At 43.4% G+C, this 14,403-nt stretch overlaps 1 protein-coding gene across 2 annotated transcripts in view; it reads right to left on the reverse strand.

The window, feature by feature from the left end:
* Nucleotides 1–220: 220 nt before the first annotated feature.
* BORCS5 (BLOC-1 related complex subunit 5) overlaps nucleotides 221–14,403 on the reverse strand; it is a 97,438-nt gene continuing 83,255 nt past the window's right edge. For both annotated transcript variants that reach the window (XM_070790066.1, XM_070790065.1), the window contains exon 4: nucleotides 221–885. In XM_070790066.1, coding sequence (XP_070646167.1) covers nucleotides 655–885 — 231 coding nt within the window. In that variant the 3' untranslated portion in view covers nucleotides 221–654. The remainder of the gene's footprint in view (nucleotides 886–14,403) is intronic.

Genomic DNA, 14,403 nt, shown 5'->3' on the forward strand with positions numbered 1-14,403 from the left:
CCTGCCAACGCTGATGTCACAAGAGGAAACCTAAACTGTGTTTGCATCAAGGAAACCCATTATCAGTAGGAGATGAACCCAACCAGGCTGTGGAAAGGGAGGCTTCAGCTTCCAGTGACGACACAGCAGGGACACCCTAAGCTGACACAGGAGCGATGCCAGCGCCCTGCCAGGCTGGATAGAGGCTGGCTGTGATGGAAACATGACACGCACACCTGGATTAAGTTAGCTCTTTATGTATGCAACCTGGACAGCCTATGGAGAAAAATGTCACAGAGGCATCAGGGACACAGGGCTTCCTCAAATCTTCTTCCCCTTCTCTTCATAGTTTCAGTCTGCAAGCTAGATTAGATAATATACACTGTCAATTAAAAAAAAAAAAAGCAAACTAAATTAAAAAAATAACTCCCAAGGCAGGGTTCTGTACAGAATTCCTAAGAGTTCAAATATTCCCACTTCGGAGACCATGGAGGGCAGGTTGGTTGGCTTTGCAGGGGAAAGCGCATCAAGGGGAGGGCTTGGAGCATCACAGGTCTCCAGGGCAATGGACTGCCTCCTGTGCCCTTGGGGAGCACCACACTCCCCTGACCTAGGTCACCTCCTGTGTCTCTGGTTCCAAAGGCCCCGCGGCCCTGGTGGTGCCGGGGGGCTTGGCTACAGCCTGAGCTCGCGGTCGGGCTTCACACTGAAGGGCTCCAGGCGCTCGGCCTCGGGCAGCAGGCTGTTGAGTCGCTCCAGTAGCGGTACCGTCTGGTCGATGCCCATCTGGATGCGACGCAGGATGGCCGACATCTCATTGACCTTCTGGATCTGCTCGGCGTATTTGGCATACCTTTTCTGGCGCTCCTGCATGAAGCTAAAGAGGGTTTCTACAGACAGATCCATCTGCAGGGGCAAGAGAAGTGAGACACGTTCAATCCCGTGGAGACAAGTCCCGGCGAGAGGATGATCGGGCTGGGGGGGGGGGGGGGGTGGGGGGGGGGGTGGGGCTGGGGGGCTGGGGGGGTGGGGCGTGGCCAGCAACAGGTGCGGACCACGGGCCACGTGGAGGACGACCAGCGTTCCTGGAAGTGGAAGCCTGGGGGACGAAAACCTTCCCGAATGTGGCTGGAACCCTCTGCAGGGGGAGTGAGGTGAAAGCCCCCAGGTCCCGTTCTGGGTGTGTAAGCCACTTAGTCCTAGGTGAGGCCCAGGGAGTTTCTAGCTCTTTTTCTCTATAGAAAGAATCCTGGGCTGGGAAATTAGGCAGATGGGGTTTGACTCTGGCTCTGCCATTGGTATAGATGGAGAAGCTCTATAAGTCAGCAAAAACAAGGCTGGGAGCTGACTGTTTGCAAAATTCAGACTTAAAGTGAAGAAAGTAGGGAAAACCACTAGGCCATTCAGGTATGACCTAAATCAAATCCCTTATGGTTATACACTGGAAGTGAGAAAAAGATTCAAGGGATTAGATCTGATAGAGTGCCTGAAGAACTATGGACAGAGGTTCGTGACACTGTATAGGAGGTGGTGATCAAAACCATCCCCAAGAAAAAGAAATGCAAAAAGGCAAAATGGCTGTCTGAGGAGGCCTTACAAATAGTTGAGAAGAGAAGAGAAAGACAAAGGAGAAAAGATATATCCATCTGAATGCAGAGTTCCAAAGAAAAGCAAGGAGAGGTAAGAAAACCTTCCTCAGTGAACAACGCAAAGAAATAGAGTAAAACAACAGAATAGGAAAGACTATAGAGATCTCTTCAAGAAAATTAGAGATACCAAGGGAACATTTCATGCAAAGATGGGCACAATAAAGGACCTAACAGAAGCAGAAGATATTAAGAAGAGGTGGCAAGAATACACAGGAGAACTATACAAAAAAGATCCTAATGACCCAGATAACCACGATGGTGTTATCAGTCACCTAGAGCCAGACATCTTGGAGTGTGAAGTCAAGTGGGCCTTAGGAAGCATCACTACGAACAGAGCTAGTGGAGGTGATGGAATTCCAGCTGAGCTATTTCAAATCCTAAAACATGATGCTGTGAAAAGTGCTGCACTCAATATTCCAGCTAATATGGAAAACTCAGCAGTGGCCAGAGGACAAGAAAAGATCAGTTTTCCTTCCAACCCCAAAGAAGGGCAATGCCGAAGAATGTTCGAACTACCACACAAATGCACTCATTTCACATGCTAGCAAAGTAATGTTCAAAATTCTCCAAGCCAGGCTTCAACAGTATGTGAACCAACAAGCTGGATTTAGAAAAGGCAGAGGAACCAGAGATCAAATTGCCAACATCCACTGGATCATAGAAAAAGCAAGAGAATTCCAGAAAAACATCTACTTCTGCTTCATTGACTACACTAAAGCCTCTGACTGTGTGGATCACAACAAACTGTGAAAAATTCTGAAAGAGATGGGAATACCAGACCATCTTCCCTGCCTCCTGCGAAACCTGTATGCAGGTCAAGAAGCAACAGTCAGAACTGGACATGGAACAATGGACTAGTTCAAAATTGGGAAAGGAGTACGTCAAGGCTGTATATTGTCACCCTGCTTATTTTTTTGCAGAGTACATCATGTGAAATGCCAGGTGGGATGAAGTACAAGCTGGAATCAAGATTGCTGGGAAAAACATCAATAACCTCCGATATCCAGATGATGCCACCCTTATGGCAGAAAGTGAAGAGGAACTAAAGAGCCTCTTAATGAGGGTGAAAGAGGAGAGTGAAAAAGTTGGCTTAAAACTCAACATTCAAAAAACAAAGATCATGGCATCTGGTCCCATCACTTTATGGCAAATAGATGGGAAAACAATGGAAACGTGACAGATTTTATTTTCTTGGGCTCCAAAATCACTGCAGATGGTGATTGCAGCCATGAAATTAAAAGACGCTTGCTCCTTGAAAGAAAAGCTATGACAAACCTAGACAGTGTATTAAAAAAGAGACATTAGTTTGCCGACAAAGGTCCTCTCGTCAAAGCTGTGGTTTTCCCAGTGGTCATGTATGGATGTGAGACTTGGACCACAAAGAAGGCTGAGCGTCTCAGATCGATGGTTTTGAACTGTGGTACTGGAGAAGACTCTTGAGAGGCCCTTGGACTGCAGGGAGATCCAACCAGTCCATTCTAAAGGAGATCAGTCCTGAATATTCATTGGAAGGACTGATGCTGAAGCTGAAGCTCCAATATTTTGGCCACCTGATGCGAAGAGCCAACTCATTAGAAAAGACCCTGATGCTGGCAAAGACTGAAAGCATGAGGAGAAGGGGACAACAGAGGACAGGATGGTTGGATGGCATCACCGACTCAATGGACATGAGTTTGAGCAAGCTCCGGGAGACGGTGAAGGACAGAAAAGTCTGGCATGCTGCAGTCCATGGGGTAGCAAAGAGTGAGACATGACTGAGCGACTGAATGACAACAATTGCCACTTGAGTTGCTAATACTCATCCTTCCTGTCTCAGGTTTCTCATCTGCAAAAATCAGGGGACTGATGGCAGATTTGCAGGGTTGTTGGGAGGACAAAATGAGATGAGGTGTGCTAACATACCAGCTCCAATACTTTGGCCACCTGCTGTGAAGAGCTGACACATTGGAAAAGACCCTGATGCTGGGAAAGATTGAAGGCAAAAGGTGAAGCGGGTGGCAGAGGATGAGATGATTGGATACCATCACCAACTCAATGGACATAATTTGAGCAAACCCTGGGAGATAGTGGTGGCTTCCCAGATGGCGTAGTGGTAAAGAACCCGCCTGCTAATGCAGAAGACATAAGAAACGTGGGTTTGATCCCTGGGTCGGGAAGATCCCCTGGAGGAGGACATGGCAGCACACTGCAGTATTCTTGCCTGGAGAATCCTGTGCACAGAGGATCCTGGCGGGCCACAGTCCACAGGGCTGCAGGGAGTCAGACATAACTGAAGCGACTTAGCAGACACACACCCATGCGTGGGAGACAGTGGAGGACAGGGGAACCTGGTGGGCTGCAGTCCATGGGGTCACAAGGAGTCGGACATGACTTAGGGACTGAACACCACCACCACCCCAGCTCAGGGCTCAGCCTAGCACTGAGGACTTTTACAATTCACTTGGTCCTCCGTCCTTGCTGTGGAGCACAGTCAATCTACATGAGCTGCCGGGAGGGAGTGGCACTCTCTGCCAGAACCACAAATGTCAACCAAGTCAAGTCAACACCATGAGAGGTAAATAGAGGACTGCTTCATGCACCCTCCCTCCAGTCAAACAAATTTGGGGTTCTGGGCTCCCCTTCTGGGATCTCTTTTCCTCCCTTGATGGGGTTCTTTGGAACCGATCATCTGGATAAAAACAGGGACAGTGTACCACCAGAGTGTCAGATGCCCGTACCCTTCCTCTGCACAGTCCCACATCCACTCCCTCTCTGCCTGCTGCTGTTCCCTGACCAGGGAAGAAACAATCACACCACCAAGACTCAAGTTTCTGTCTCAAAGCGCAGATGCTCCCTTAGTCCTTCCTTCTTGTGTCTCCCAGGCAAGGCCCTTCCTAGCCCTGGTATCAGGCAAGGTGCTGGCAGACGCTCAATGCTCGTTTCCGCAGAGCCTGCGAGCATGGTGTGATAAAGACAAGCACAAAACACTCTAACCTCTAAGAAGGCCTGGCCTTCACTCTCTTGCCACTGCTCCTGACGACTAAGCCCTAACCCCTACTGTAGTATGTACCCATGAGCCGACTAAGCCCTAATCCCTACTGTAGTATGTACCCATGAGCCGACTAAGCCCTAACCCCTACTGTAGTATGTACCCATGAGCCCCAGGCACAGACTTCCTCTAGCATATCTGACACAGCTTTAGGCATTGTCAGGATTAATACAATTTGGAAGCTTTACCACTTTAACCCTTTCTATTCTGTATTGGAGTACAGCCGATTGACAGTGTGGTGAGAGCTTCAGGTGCACAGCAGTGACCCTGCCCTGCATCTTAGCATCTGGACAAACTGGAGCATCTTTACCTTTCCCATTTTTATTCTGGCACTGAGATTCCAACAAGGAAGCGTAAATACAACACAGAGACAGCAGACATTTACTGCCACACATCATGTGCGGTCCTAGCGATACGGATATTGAGAATCAACTGTTTACACCCACACAGCAGACTGTGTACATTAACATGACTTTTCTCTTCCACTCTCTTTGTTAACATGACTTTACTATTCTAGGAAACTCAGGCCCAGAAGGAGAAATGTTGCACATAACCTTGTTTCAGGAACTTTCAGCAAAACGATTTAAGTTCAAGAAAAAAACTATTGGATTTTCCCAACAGAAGAGAATGACTAGTCCTCATGACTATTGCCTCAAAACCCTGGCCTTGCTGTGACCACATGACTAAGGACTAGTCCGCGGCTTGTACAGGAGGAAGTCTCTCATGGAGCTTCCAGGCGTCTTCCTTAAAAGTTAGCAGGCCTTCTCCTCCTCTTCTCCTTCATCCCTTCCCTCCCTCTGCTGATGCTCAAAGGCAGATGCAGTCCTCATGGGTCACAAGAATAATGAAGGTCACAATCCTTGGGTTGGCACAGCGGTGAACCAGATGAAGTCTGGGCCTATGAGGACTTTTGCCCAATGCAACTTGTACCAGGAATGGGAAAGAACAACAAATTTCCATTCTGTATGAGCCACTGTAATTCCAGGTCTCGGTAAACCAGTGGGATTTAAACTTACACTGAGAGAATGAATGTGATAGAGTCCCTACCCTTAGAACTTTCTGTTTACTCTTAAATTCATACTTTAAAACTTGCCCCACATATTCACACATTGTCTGTCACTGGTGGTAGTATATTTCAAAGGGCAGGTGAAAAAGGAGATAAGATTATTTGTGCAAGTACAAGCTTTACTAAGACATGAGACATCTGTAGAAGGGGTTCAGACTCGTTCCAAATACCTGATGTGGATTTGCCCATCTGGCTGGTCCATTGCCAGCAATGGGTCCAAAATATTAGCAAATCAAACCAGCAATATGCAAAATGGACAGTATATCATTACCAAGTGGGGTTTATCTAAAGGATGTAAGCTTTCTCAGCATCTGAAAATCAAAGTCATTTTGATATAATAAAGATTAAAAATCACAATCATTTCAAATCAATGCAGAAAAAGCACCTGACAAATTCAATTATAAAACATTTCAGCAAATTAGGAACAGAAGGAAACTCCCTCAGTCTGACAAAGGTGTCTATGAAAAACCAACACTTAACATCATAGTTAGTGGTAGACAACAGTTTTCTCCGTAAGAGCAGGAATAAGGCAAGGATTCTTTCCCACTCTCGCCACTTCTCTTCAGCATTATACTAGAGATCCTAGACAGTGCAATAAGACAACCAGAGGAAATAAAAGGCACAGGCACTGGAGAGGAATAAATAAAATGGTCTTAATCTACAGATGACATGATAGTGTGCCTAGAAAATCCTATGGATACTTAGACCCAAAACCTAATAAAACCAACAAGTGAACTTAGCAGGGTTGCAAGACACACAGTTAATATACAAAATCAATTGCATTTCTACATATTCGCAGTGAACAACCCAACAATGGAATGAAAAAAAATATATAAAACTTAACGACTGCATGAACATCAACTTAGAGAAAATGTCAAAAAAATACATATAAGACCTGAACACTGATATTACAAAACGCTGCTGTGAAAAATTAAAGGAGATCTCAAAAAATGGAGAGGTATATACCATGTTCATGGAAGACTAAATATCAAGATGTCAATTTTTACCAAATCGATTTATAGATTCATTTTCAATCTAAATCAAAATTCTAGATGGCTCTTTTTTTTTGGGGGGGGGGTAGGGATTTGATTGGCTGATTGTAACTAAATAGAATGGTCAAAAGAAGTATGAAAAAGAACCAAGTTTGGGAAGCTCCCTGATGTACTGTGGTTAGGATTCCAGGCTTTCACTGCAGTGGCTCAGATTCAATCCCTGGTTGGGGGACTGAGATTCCACAAGCTGTGCAAGGTGTGGCAAAAAAAAAAAAAAAAGGCACAAAAGAAAGTTTGAAAGACTTATAGTACTTGTTTCAAGACCTAATATAAACCTACAGTAATCAGAACAGTGTGGTAGTGGCATGGAGACAGGCACATATAGACCAGAGTAACTGAAACGAGTGCAGAAATAGATCTAAACATATGTGGTCAGTTGACTTTTTTTTAAACCAAAGTTTCCAAGGTAATATACTAGAGAAAAGAAAGTTTTTCAACAATTTATAGAACAACTAGATATCTATACAGAAAAAAAAACCCTGAACCCCCACATCTCACTCCCTTCACAAAGATTAGCATGAAATGAATCACAGGCCTAAACACAGAATCTAAAACTATAAAACTTTTAGAAGGAAACACAGGAGAAAAACCTTTGCTATCCTATAGAAAGCAAAGATTTCTTAGGTCCGAAAAACATTAACTATAAAAAAAAAAAAATGGTTAAACTGATCATTGAAGTTTTAAATTTTAAAATTTTTAAAAATTTAAAAAGAATTTTAAAATTTCTCTTCGAAAGATATCATTAAGAAAATGATAAGGCAAGACACGGACACAGACTATTATATATATTTATGTGTGTGTGTGTATATATGTATATATACGCACACACACACATATATTCAGAATATGTAAAGACCACTTACAACTCAATATTAAGAAAAAAAAAATCCAAGTTTCTTTTTTCTTTTTTTTTTTCAGGAGAACTGACCTGGGCCTTTGTCTCATTAAAACATTCATTGAATTTCTAAAGAAAATCTGCTTTTAAGATCTTTTTGCATGTATGCTTAATCACTTAGTTGTAATCCAACTCTTGGAGACCCTTTGGACTGTAGCCCGCCAGGCTCCTCTGTCCATGGGATTGTTCAAGCACGAATACTGGAATGGGTGACCATTTCCTTCTCCAGGGCATTTTCCTGACCCAGGGATCGAACCCACATCTCCTGAGTCTCCTACATTGCAGGCAGATCCTTTAACCGCTGAGCCATCAGGGAAGCCCTAAAAAGGAGAATCAAGATCCCTTCCAGGAAAGTGAGCCTCCAACTGATCAGCTGAATGTCAACTGAATTTATTATGAAGGAAAGGAGGGGAGCCCCTGGAAATGTCTGGGAGCCCAGGGAAAGCTTGAAGTAGGTGAGCTTGCCGGAGGTGAGCTTGAAGTAGAATCTGGATCTTGGGTAAAAAAGTAAAACTTGCCTGAAGACTGAATCCATGGGCACTGCTAAGTAAGGTGGACTACAGATCAGGAAAAAGAGAAGCTAGATATTAACCAGACAGCATTTTCCACAGAACTCCCAGGGGGAAGCCCCCACACAGTGTGGAAAGAAGACATCGTGGTCAATGGCCATATCACTGTGAAGACACTGCAGGCATTTTGTCCATGATCAAGATGACCCTGGATGCCACCCCTGTCTATGCTATCTATGTCTCTAGATAGCTACTGCTCCCAGATGAGAAGTGGCTACTCATGACACCAGCACCCACGGGGCTGGGCACTTCACTGGGGAGGGACCTGTTTCACAGATGCTCCCGTCCTTGCTGAGCTGGGGTGGCAGAAAAGCACTCGGTGGTTTTCAGATCCATTGGTTTAAACCCTCAACAGCTGACCTCCTAAGGTTTTGCCAGAGCTTTCACCTAAGGTGTGAACTGACCATCCAGACCCTGCAAAATGACCTGCTCAGACATCTGAGGCATTTCTGAGCTGGAGCTGCGTGACTCACAAGTCACTCTGAGAGCAGTGGGCTTCTCTCAGAAGTTGGGCATGGGCTTCAGGAGAAACAACAAAATAAAGGGTTACTGTGAGCACGTCACCATTCTAGCTTTACGGCTGACTGTATATAGCTTGCAGCTGAAGACAGTGCTGTCAGACAAAACTGGGTTAAAATCTCGGTTGTGCATATGACTGATCATCTTTGTGACCTTGAACCAATTACTTAACCTCTTCGACCTTCAGTTTCTTCACCTTAAACTAGGCATAATGTTAGGACTTACCTCATGTGATTAATGTGAGGAATAATGAGATAACACACACAAACACACAGAAGAGCCCCAGATAAACACATTACCAAAAACATGAGAAATGAAAGAGAAACTATGTCTAGAAACCTCTTTCTCATGAGAAATGGAAAAGCAAGATTAAGTAAATACGGGCAGAGAAAATGATGACCTTTGAAGATATCCACGTAGGCGCACGTATCTCTGTTTTATAAAGCGCCTGGTGGTGCAGTGCCTGAGACTGTGCTCCCAATGCAGGAGGCCCGAGTTTCATCCATCATCAGGGAACTGATCCCACATGCTGCAACTAAGAGTTCTCAGGCTGCAACTAAGACCCAGTACAGCCAAATACATAAAGAAAGAAAAACATTAAAAAAAGGAATTTTAAAGGCGGGTGAGCAACTTTTATGCCTCATCACTATTACACTATCTTCAAGGTTTACACAATCACTCAAAGGACAATCTACCATTGCGTTTTTTGCTGGTAAGTTTTATTTTTGTTCTGAGCTTCTGCTACTGAAAATCTTACAACACAGTCACATTACTTACCCACCAAGTTTCCTTACAGAAACATTTCACACTATGTAATAACTGAAATCATTATTTACCTACAAGTCCTTCCGTATGTTTTTGATTTATATGTTCAGCCATGAGAATGAGTTACTATTACCACTGTTTGGTGCTACCAACATGGTAAAATAAAAATATATACATATACTTGCATGTATATATACATTTTTCAAAAAATATTTTGAAAGCAAGCAGAAGAGCTTCAATAGACGATATCCTCTCTAGCGAGAGTACAATGCTTCAAAAATTATTTTTTTAAATTTCCTGATAGAATAAGCTTTGATGCTAGTTTGGGAAAGGTAGGTCATCCCATGGAAGATGTCTAAAAGCTTCATGGAACTTCCCTTTCAAAGTAAAGATAACCTTGTCAAAGTAGTGATACATACTTCAAGAGTAAACAGCCCTACGTTAGAAAAAAGATGCATGACAACAGCAAGAGCTTCAGAAAGAAGAGTGTACATCTTCTAAATTCTAAAACCCTAAGCTGTAGAGAGGTTCAAGATGGTAAAAAGAAAATTTAACTTTTTCACAGATCAAAAGAAAATGATTAGACAAACCGTGTTTCACAGTTAACAAAATTCAACTCTATACAATCAACAGATTATTGCTTTTCCTCCTCTTCTTAAGTTACTTAAGTCTTTTTAAAAAAAAAACTGTTAAAAAAAGACTGCTTAAGGACTTAGGACTCACCTGGTGGTCCTGTGGTTAGGAATCTGACTTGCAATGCAGGAGACACAGGTTTGATCCCTGGTCTGGGAACTAAGATCCCACATGCCTCGGAGCAAGTAAGCCCACACACGGCAACCAGTGAGCCTGTGCGCCCCCAGCACACGATCGCACACGATGCAACCAAGACCCAACGCAGCCTCAATAAATATTTTTTAAAAAAGATTGCTCAAGAACTTGAGACTCTATTTTAAAAAGTCACTCATTTTTTCCATCCTTTAAAAGTAATGTTCAGCTTTTAATGTGATGTCTCAGTTAACTTAAGCTTTAAGGTCAATTTTTATTTGGTCTCAAATAGTCCACGTTCTCTGTATTCATTCTGCCTTTAAATTCTGGTTTCCCAAGTTGGTCAATTTAGGAATATGGAGGTTGGGAGCTAGAGGCCACAATGGGCTGAGGCCAGCGAACCAAGGGCTTTCTGCCCTCTCCTCACATTTCAAATCCAGTCCCAGCTTTGTTCCTTTGTATAGATATCCTTCAGCACTCCCAAGTGTAATGAATACGCAGGGGTACACAACTCTGCTCTTTTATTATAATTTTTGTTTCTAGCTAGAGGGGTGAAATGGAAAACTGAGAATTCATTCTAGTTTACATATATCCAAATAATGAATTCTCAGGTGTGTAACAATCTATAGGGATGTGGCCAAGCCTTTAATGTTTTTTTGGAGATGGGCATATCACTGGTTTTTAGCAATGCAGGCTTACCCCCCAATCCTTGACTTGGCTAATAATTCACTACCATAGAAAGACAGAAGTCAGAAGGCTTGAATTTAAATCCTACTATCTGTGTGAGCCTGAGTTTCTACTTCTTAAAAATGGGAATAGTAATACCTGTCCATCATCCACCTATTATTTTACAGTAGTGTTATGAAGATTACAAATGAGACGATATATTGAAAATGACTTAAAAAGAGACCAGAACTATAAAAATGTAAACTTATATTATTATAAGAAATACCATCAGATGGCCAAATCTGTTTGGAGATCTGTTTTTCATAAGTACTAACATAAAACTAAGAAATTCCCCAATTATATGATCACATTCAAAAGAAGCTGCTTCAGTGCTTTATAAAAAGCTTCACTCTTTCTCCCATTCTGAATCTCAGAACTACTGATTGTGATTAGAGAGCAGCTGACATAACCAAGTAAATTAGTACTGTCCCAAGGGCAAAATCTGGGGCTGCAAACATACAGCTTGAAATTCTGTCCAGTGGGCACAGAGAAAGGTGCTCAACATCTTCAGTCACTAGGAAAACGAAGATCAAAACCACAAACAGCTACAACTTGACACTCACTAGGATGGCTGAAATAAAAAGCTAGGCAGCAAGTGCTGGTGAGGACGCGGAGAAACTGGAATCCTCATGCACAGCTGGTGGGAACGTGAATGCTACGGCACACTTTAGTTTCTCCAAGAATTAAACACAGGGTGACCATTAAATACCACACGACCCAGCAATTTTATTCTTTGATAGATATACTCAAGAGAATTGAAACAGCTATTCACAGAAAAACCTGCAAGCAAATGTTCATGACAACATTATTTCATAATACTCACAAAGCAGGAACAACGCAAATGCCCATCAACTGGGAAATGGATAAACCAAATTGTGATATATCCATACAACAGAATAGTGCTTAGTCATAAAAAGGGAAGCGATACTGATATAAGCCACACCATGGATGAACTCTGAAAACACTATATTAAGTGAAAAGCCAGATACAACAGGCCACACCATATGATTCCATGTATGTGAAATGCCCAGAAAAGGCGACTCACAGAGACAGAAAGGAGATTAGTGGTTGCCAGGGGTGGGAGAATGGGGCGTGGGGAGTGATGGCTAATTTATACAGTGCTTATTTTGGGGGGTGATGAAATGTTCTGGAATTAGATAGTGATACTGGCTACTCAAGTTTGTGAATACACCAAAAACCACTGAAGTGTATCCTATAAAACAATGAGAGGTACCTCAAACTCAAGTTCTTAATCATTGCTTGGAACCTTCCTTCAGTTCAGTCACTCAGTCGTGTCCAACTCTTTGAGACCCCATGAACTGCAGCACGCCATGCCTCCCTGTCTATCATCAACTCCTGGAGTCCACCCAAATCCATGTCCATTGAGTCAGTGATGCCATCCAACCGTCTCATCCTCTGTTGTCCCCTTCTCCTCCTGCCCTCAATCTTTCCCAGCATCAGGGTCTTTTCCAATGAGTCAGTTCTTCTCATCAGGTGGCCAAAGTATTGGAGTTTCAGCTTCAACATCAGTCCTTCCAATGAATATTCAGGACTGATTTCCTTTAGGATTTGTTCTTTTTAAAAATTTTTTTGTTTTATTTATTTTTTAGCCATGCCACATGGCATGCAGGATCTCAGTTCCCCAACGAGGGGTGGGACCCACATCCCCTGCAGTGGCTGTGCCGAGTCTCTAACCACCAAGCCACCAGGGAAGTCGCATTCCTGACTTGTCCCTGCACTGAACCCGTAATGTCCACCTTCCTAACGTCACTCTGACTGGAAGCATCTTCTGGAGGTCTTTCTTCAGCTTTAAGAACCTGACGCTGTGGCTTCATTCTTGAGCTTTCACACATCTGCTACCTCCTGATTTTGCCTGTGACCCACATGATCAGCTGTCTCCACTTCAGAAAATGGACTGCCCCTTGCTGTCAACCAAAGTTTGGCCCATTCTAGCCCACCATCATCCATCCATTCTCACTGGGATTCAGACAGATTATAAAAGTGAGGGTTTCCTAGGTTGCAACAAAAACTCTTCCAAGTCAACTCTATGGTTTCTGGCTTTCTGACCCTTCTCCAGACGACCATCCCCGAAGAGGACCGGGAGCTCTCTGTGGGAATCTTCTCCGGGTGCCACCCTCTTGCACAACAGACAGATGACAAGCAGATGTTTTCATCAATTACGCCATAGGCTTGATGACATCAATTACCACACACTGGATGTTCTGATGTGACTATTTCCAAAGGCAATTGTTTATGGTGACTCTTACAGATAAGAGTAAACTCTTGCCACTTATTCTCACATCACACCTTTGATCTGTAAGTCAGACAAGCAGGGAAATCCTTCCCTGGCAAATCTCAGTCCACAAGGTCTACCAAAAACAGGAACTGAAATCCATACTAGCTGGACTGTTTCTTGCAGTAATCTTGTACATCATATTAGGATAACTAGGAAGGTAGAACACAATATATAATTTAGTAATCCCCTAGATATTTTAATGAATGTAATAAAATCACATAATAACAGGGACTTCCCTGGTGGTCCAGTGTTGAAGAATCCACCTTGCAAGTGCAGGGAAATGGGTTCGATCCCTGGTTGGGTAACTGAGATTCCATCCTGCAGAGCAGCTAAGCCCACACACCACAACTACGGAGTCTGAGCATCACAACTAGAGAATCCATGCACTGCAACAAAAGATCCCGGACGATGCAACTAAGACCTGACGCCGCCAAATAAATAAAAGTATTTTTTAAAATAAAATAATGTTTAACAGTTACAACCACTGCCCACTGTGGATGCACACTCTGTTGCTTCAGTCGTGTCCGACTCTTTGCAACCCCGTGGACTGCAGCCCCCTAGGCTCCTCTGTCCATGGGGATTCTCCACGCAAGAATACTGGAGTGGGTTGCCATGCCCTCCTCCAGGGGATCTTCCAGATACAGGGATCTAACTGACGTCTCTTAAGTCTTCTGAAGTGGCAGGTGGGTTCTTTACCACTAGCGCCACCTGGGTGAGTACCAATTAAATGTCAGGCACTGTACTATATACCACAGATACATTATCTTTATTTCTCACAAGAGGCCTATAGGGAAAATAGTCTTCTACTAGAGCTGCAGAATCAGGGGTCAGAGATCATAAAATGTGTCCAGGGTCACACAGCTCATCCTAGCAGTAAAGTCAGAATTCAAACTTATGCTTTTTAAGCCTAATCTCCCCCTATCTTTTCTTCAGAGCCCATTAATTCAAATGATTCACTTCAATGAAATATATACCATGTTGGGCCACGTGTTCAGGACCTTCTTGATACCCTTGACAGATGCATTAATATGGCAATTTTCACAGTTTTCCAGTAGAGTGAAAGGACACTTTTGTTCCTAATTTAAGCACCGCCA

The sequence above is a fragment of the Bos indicus genome, chromosome 5, assembly GCF_029378745.1.
Source record: "Bos indicus isolate NIAB-ARS_2022 breed Sahiwal x Tharparkar chromosome 5, NIAB-ARS_B.indTharparkar_mat_pri_1.0, whole genome shotgun sequence".
NCBI classification, from domain to species: domain Eukaryota; kingdom Metazoa; phylum Chordata; class Mammalia; order Artiodactyla; family Bovidae; genus Bos; species Bos indicus.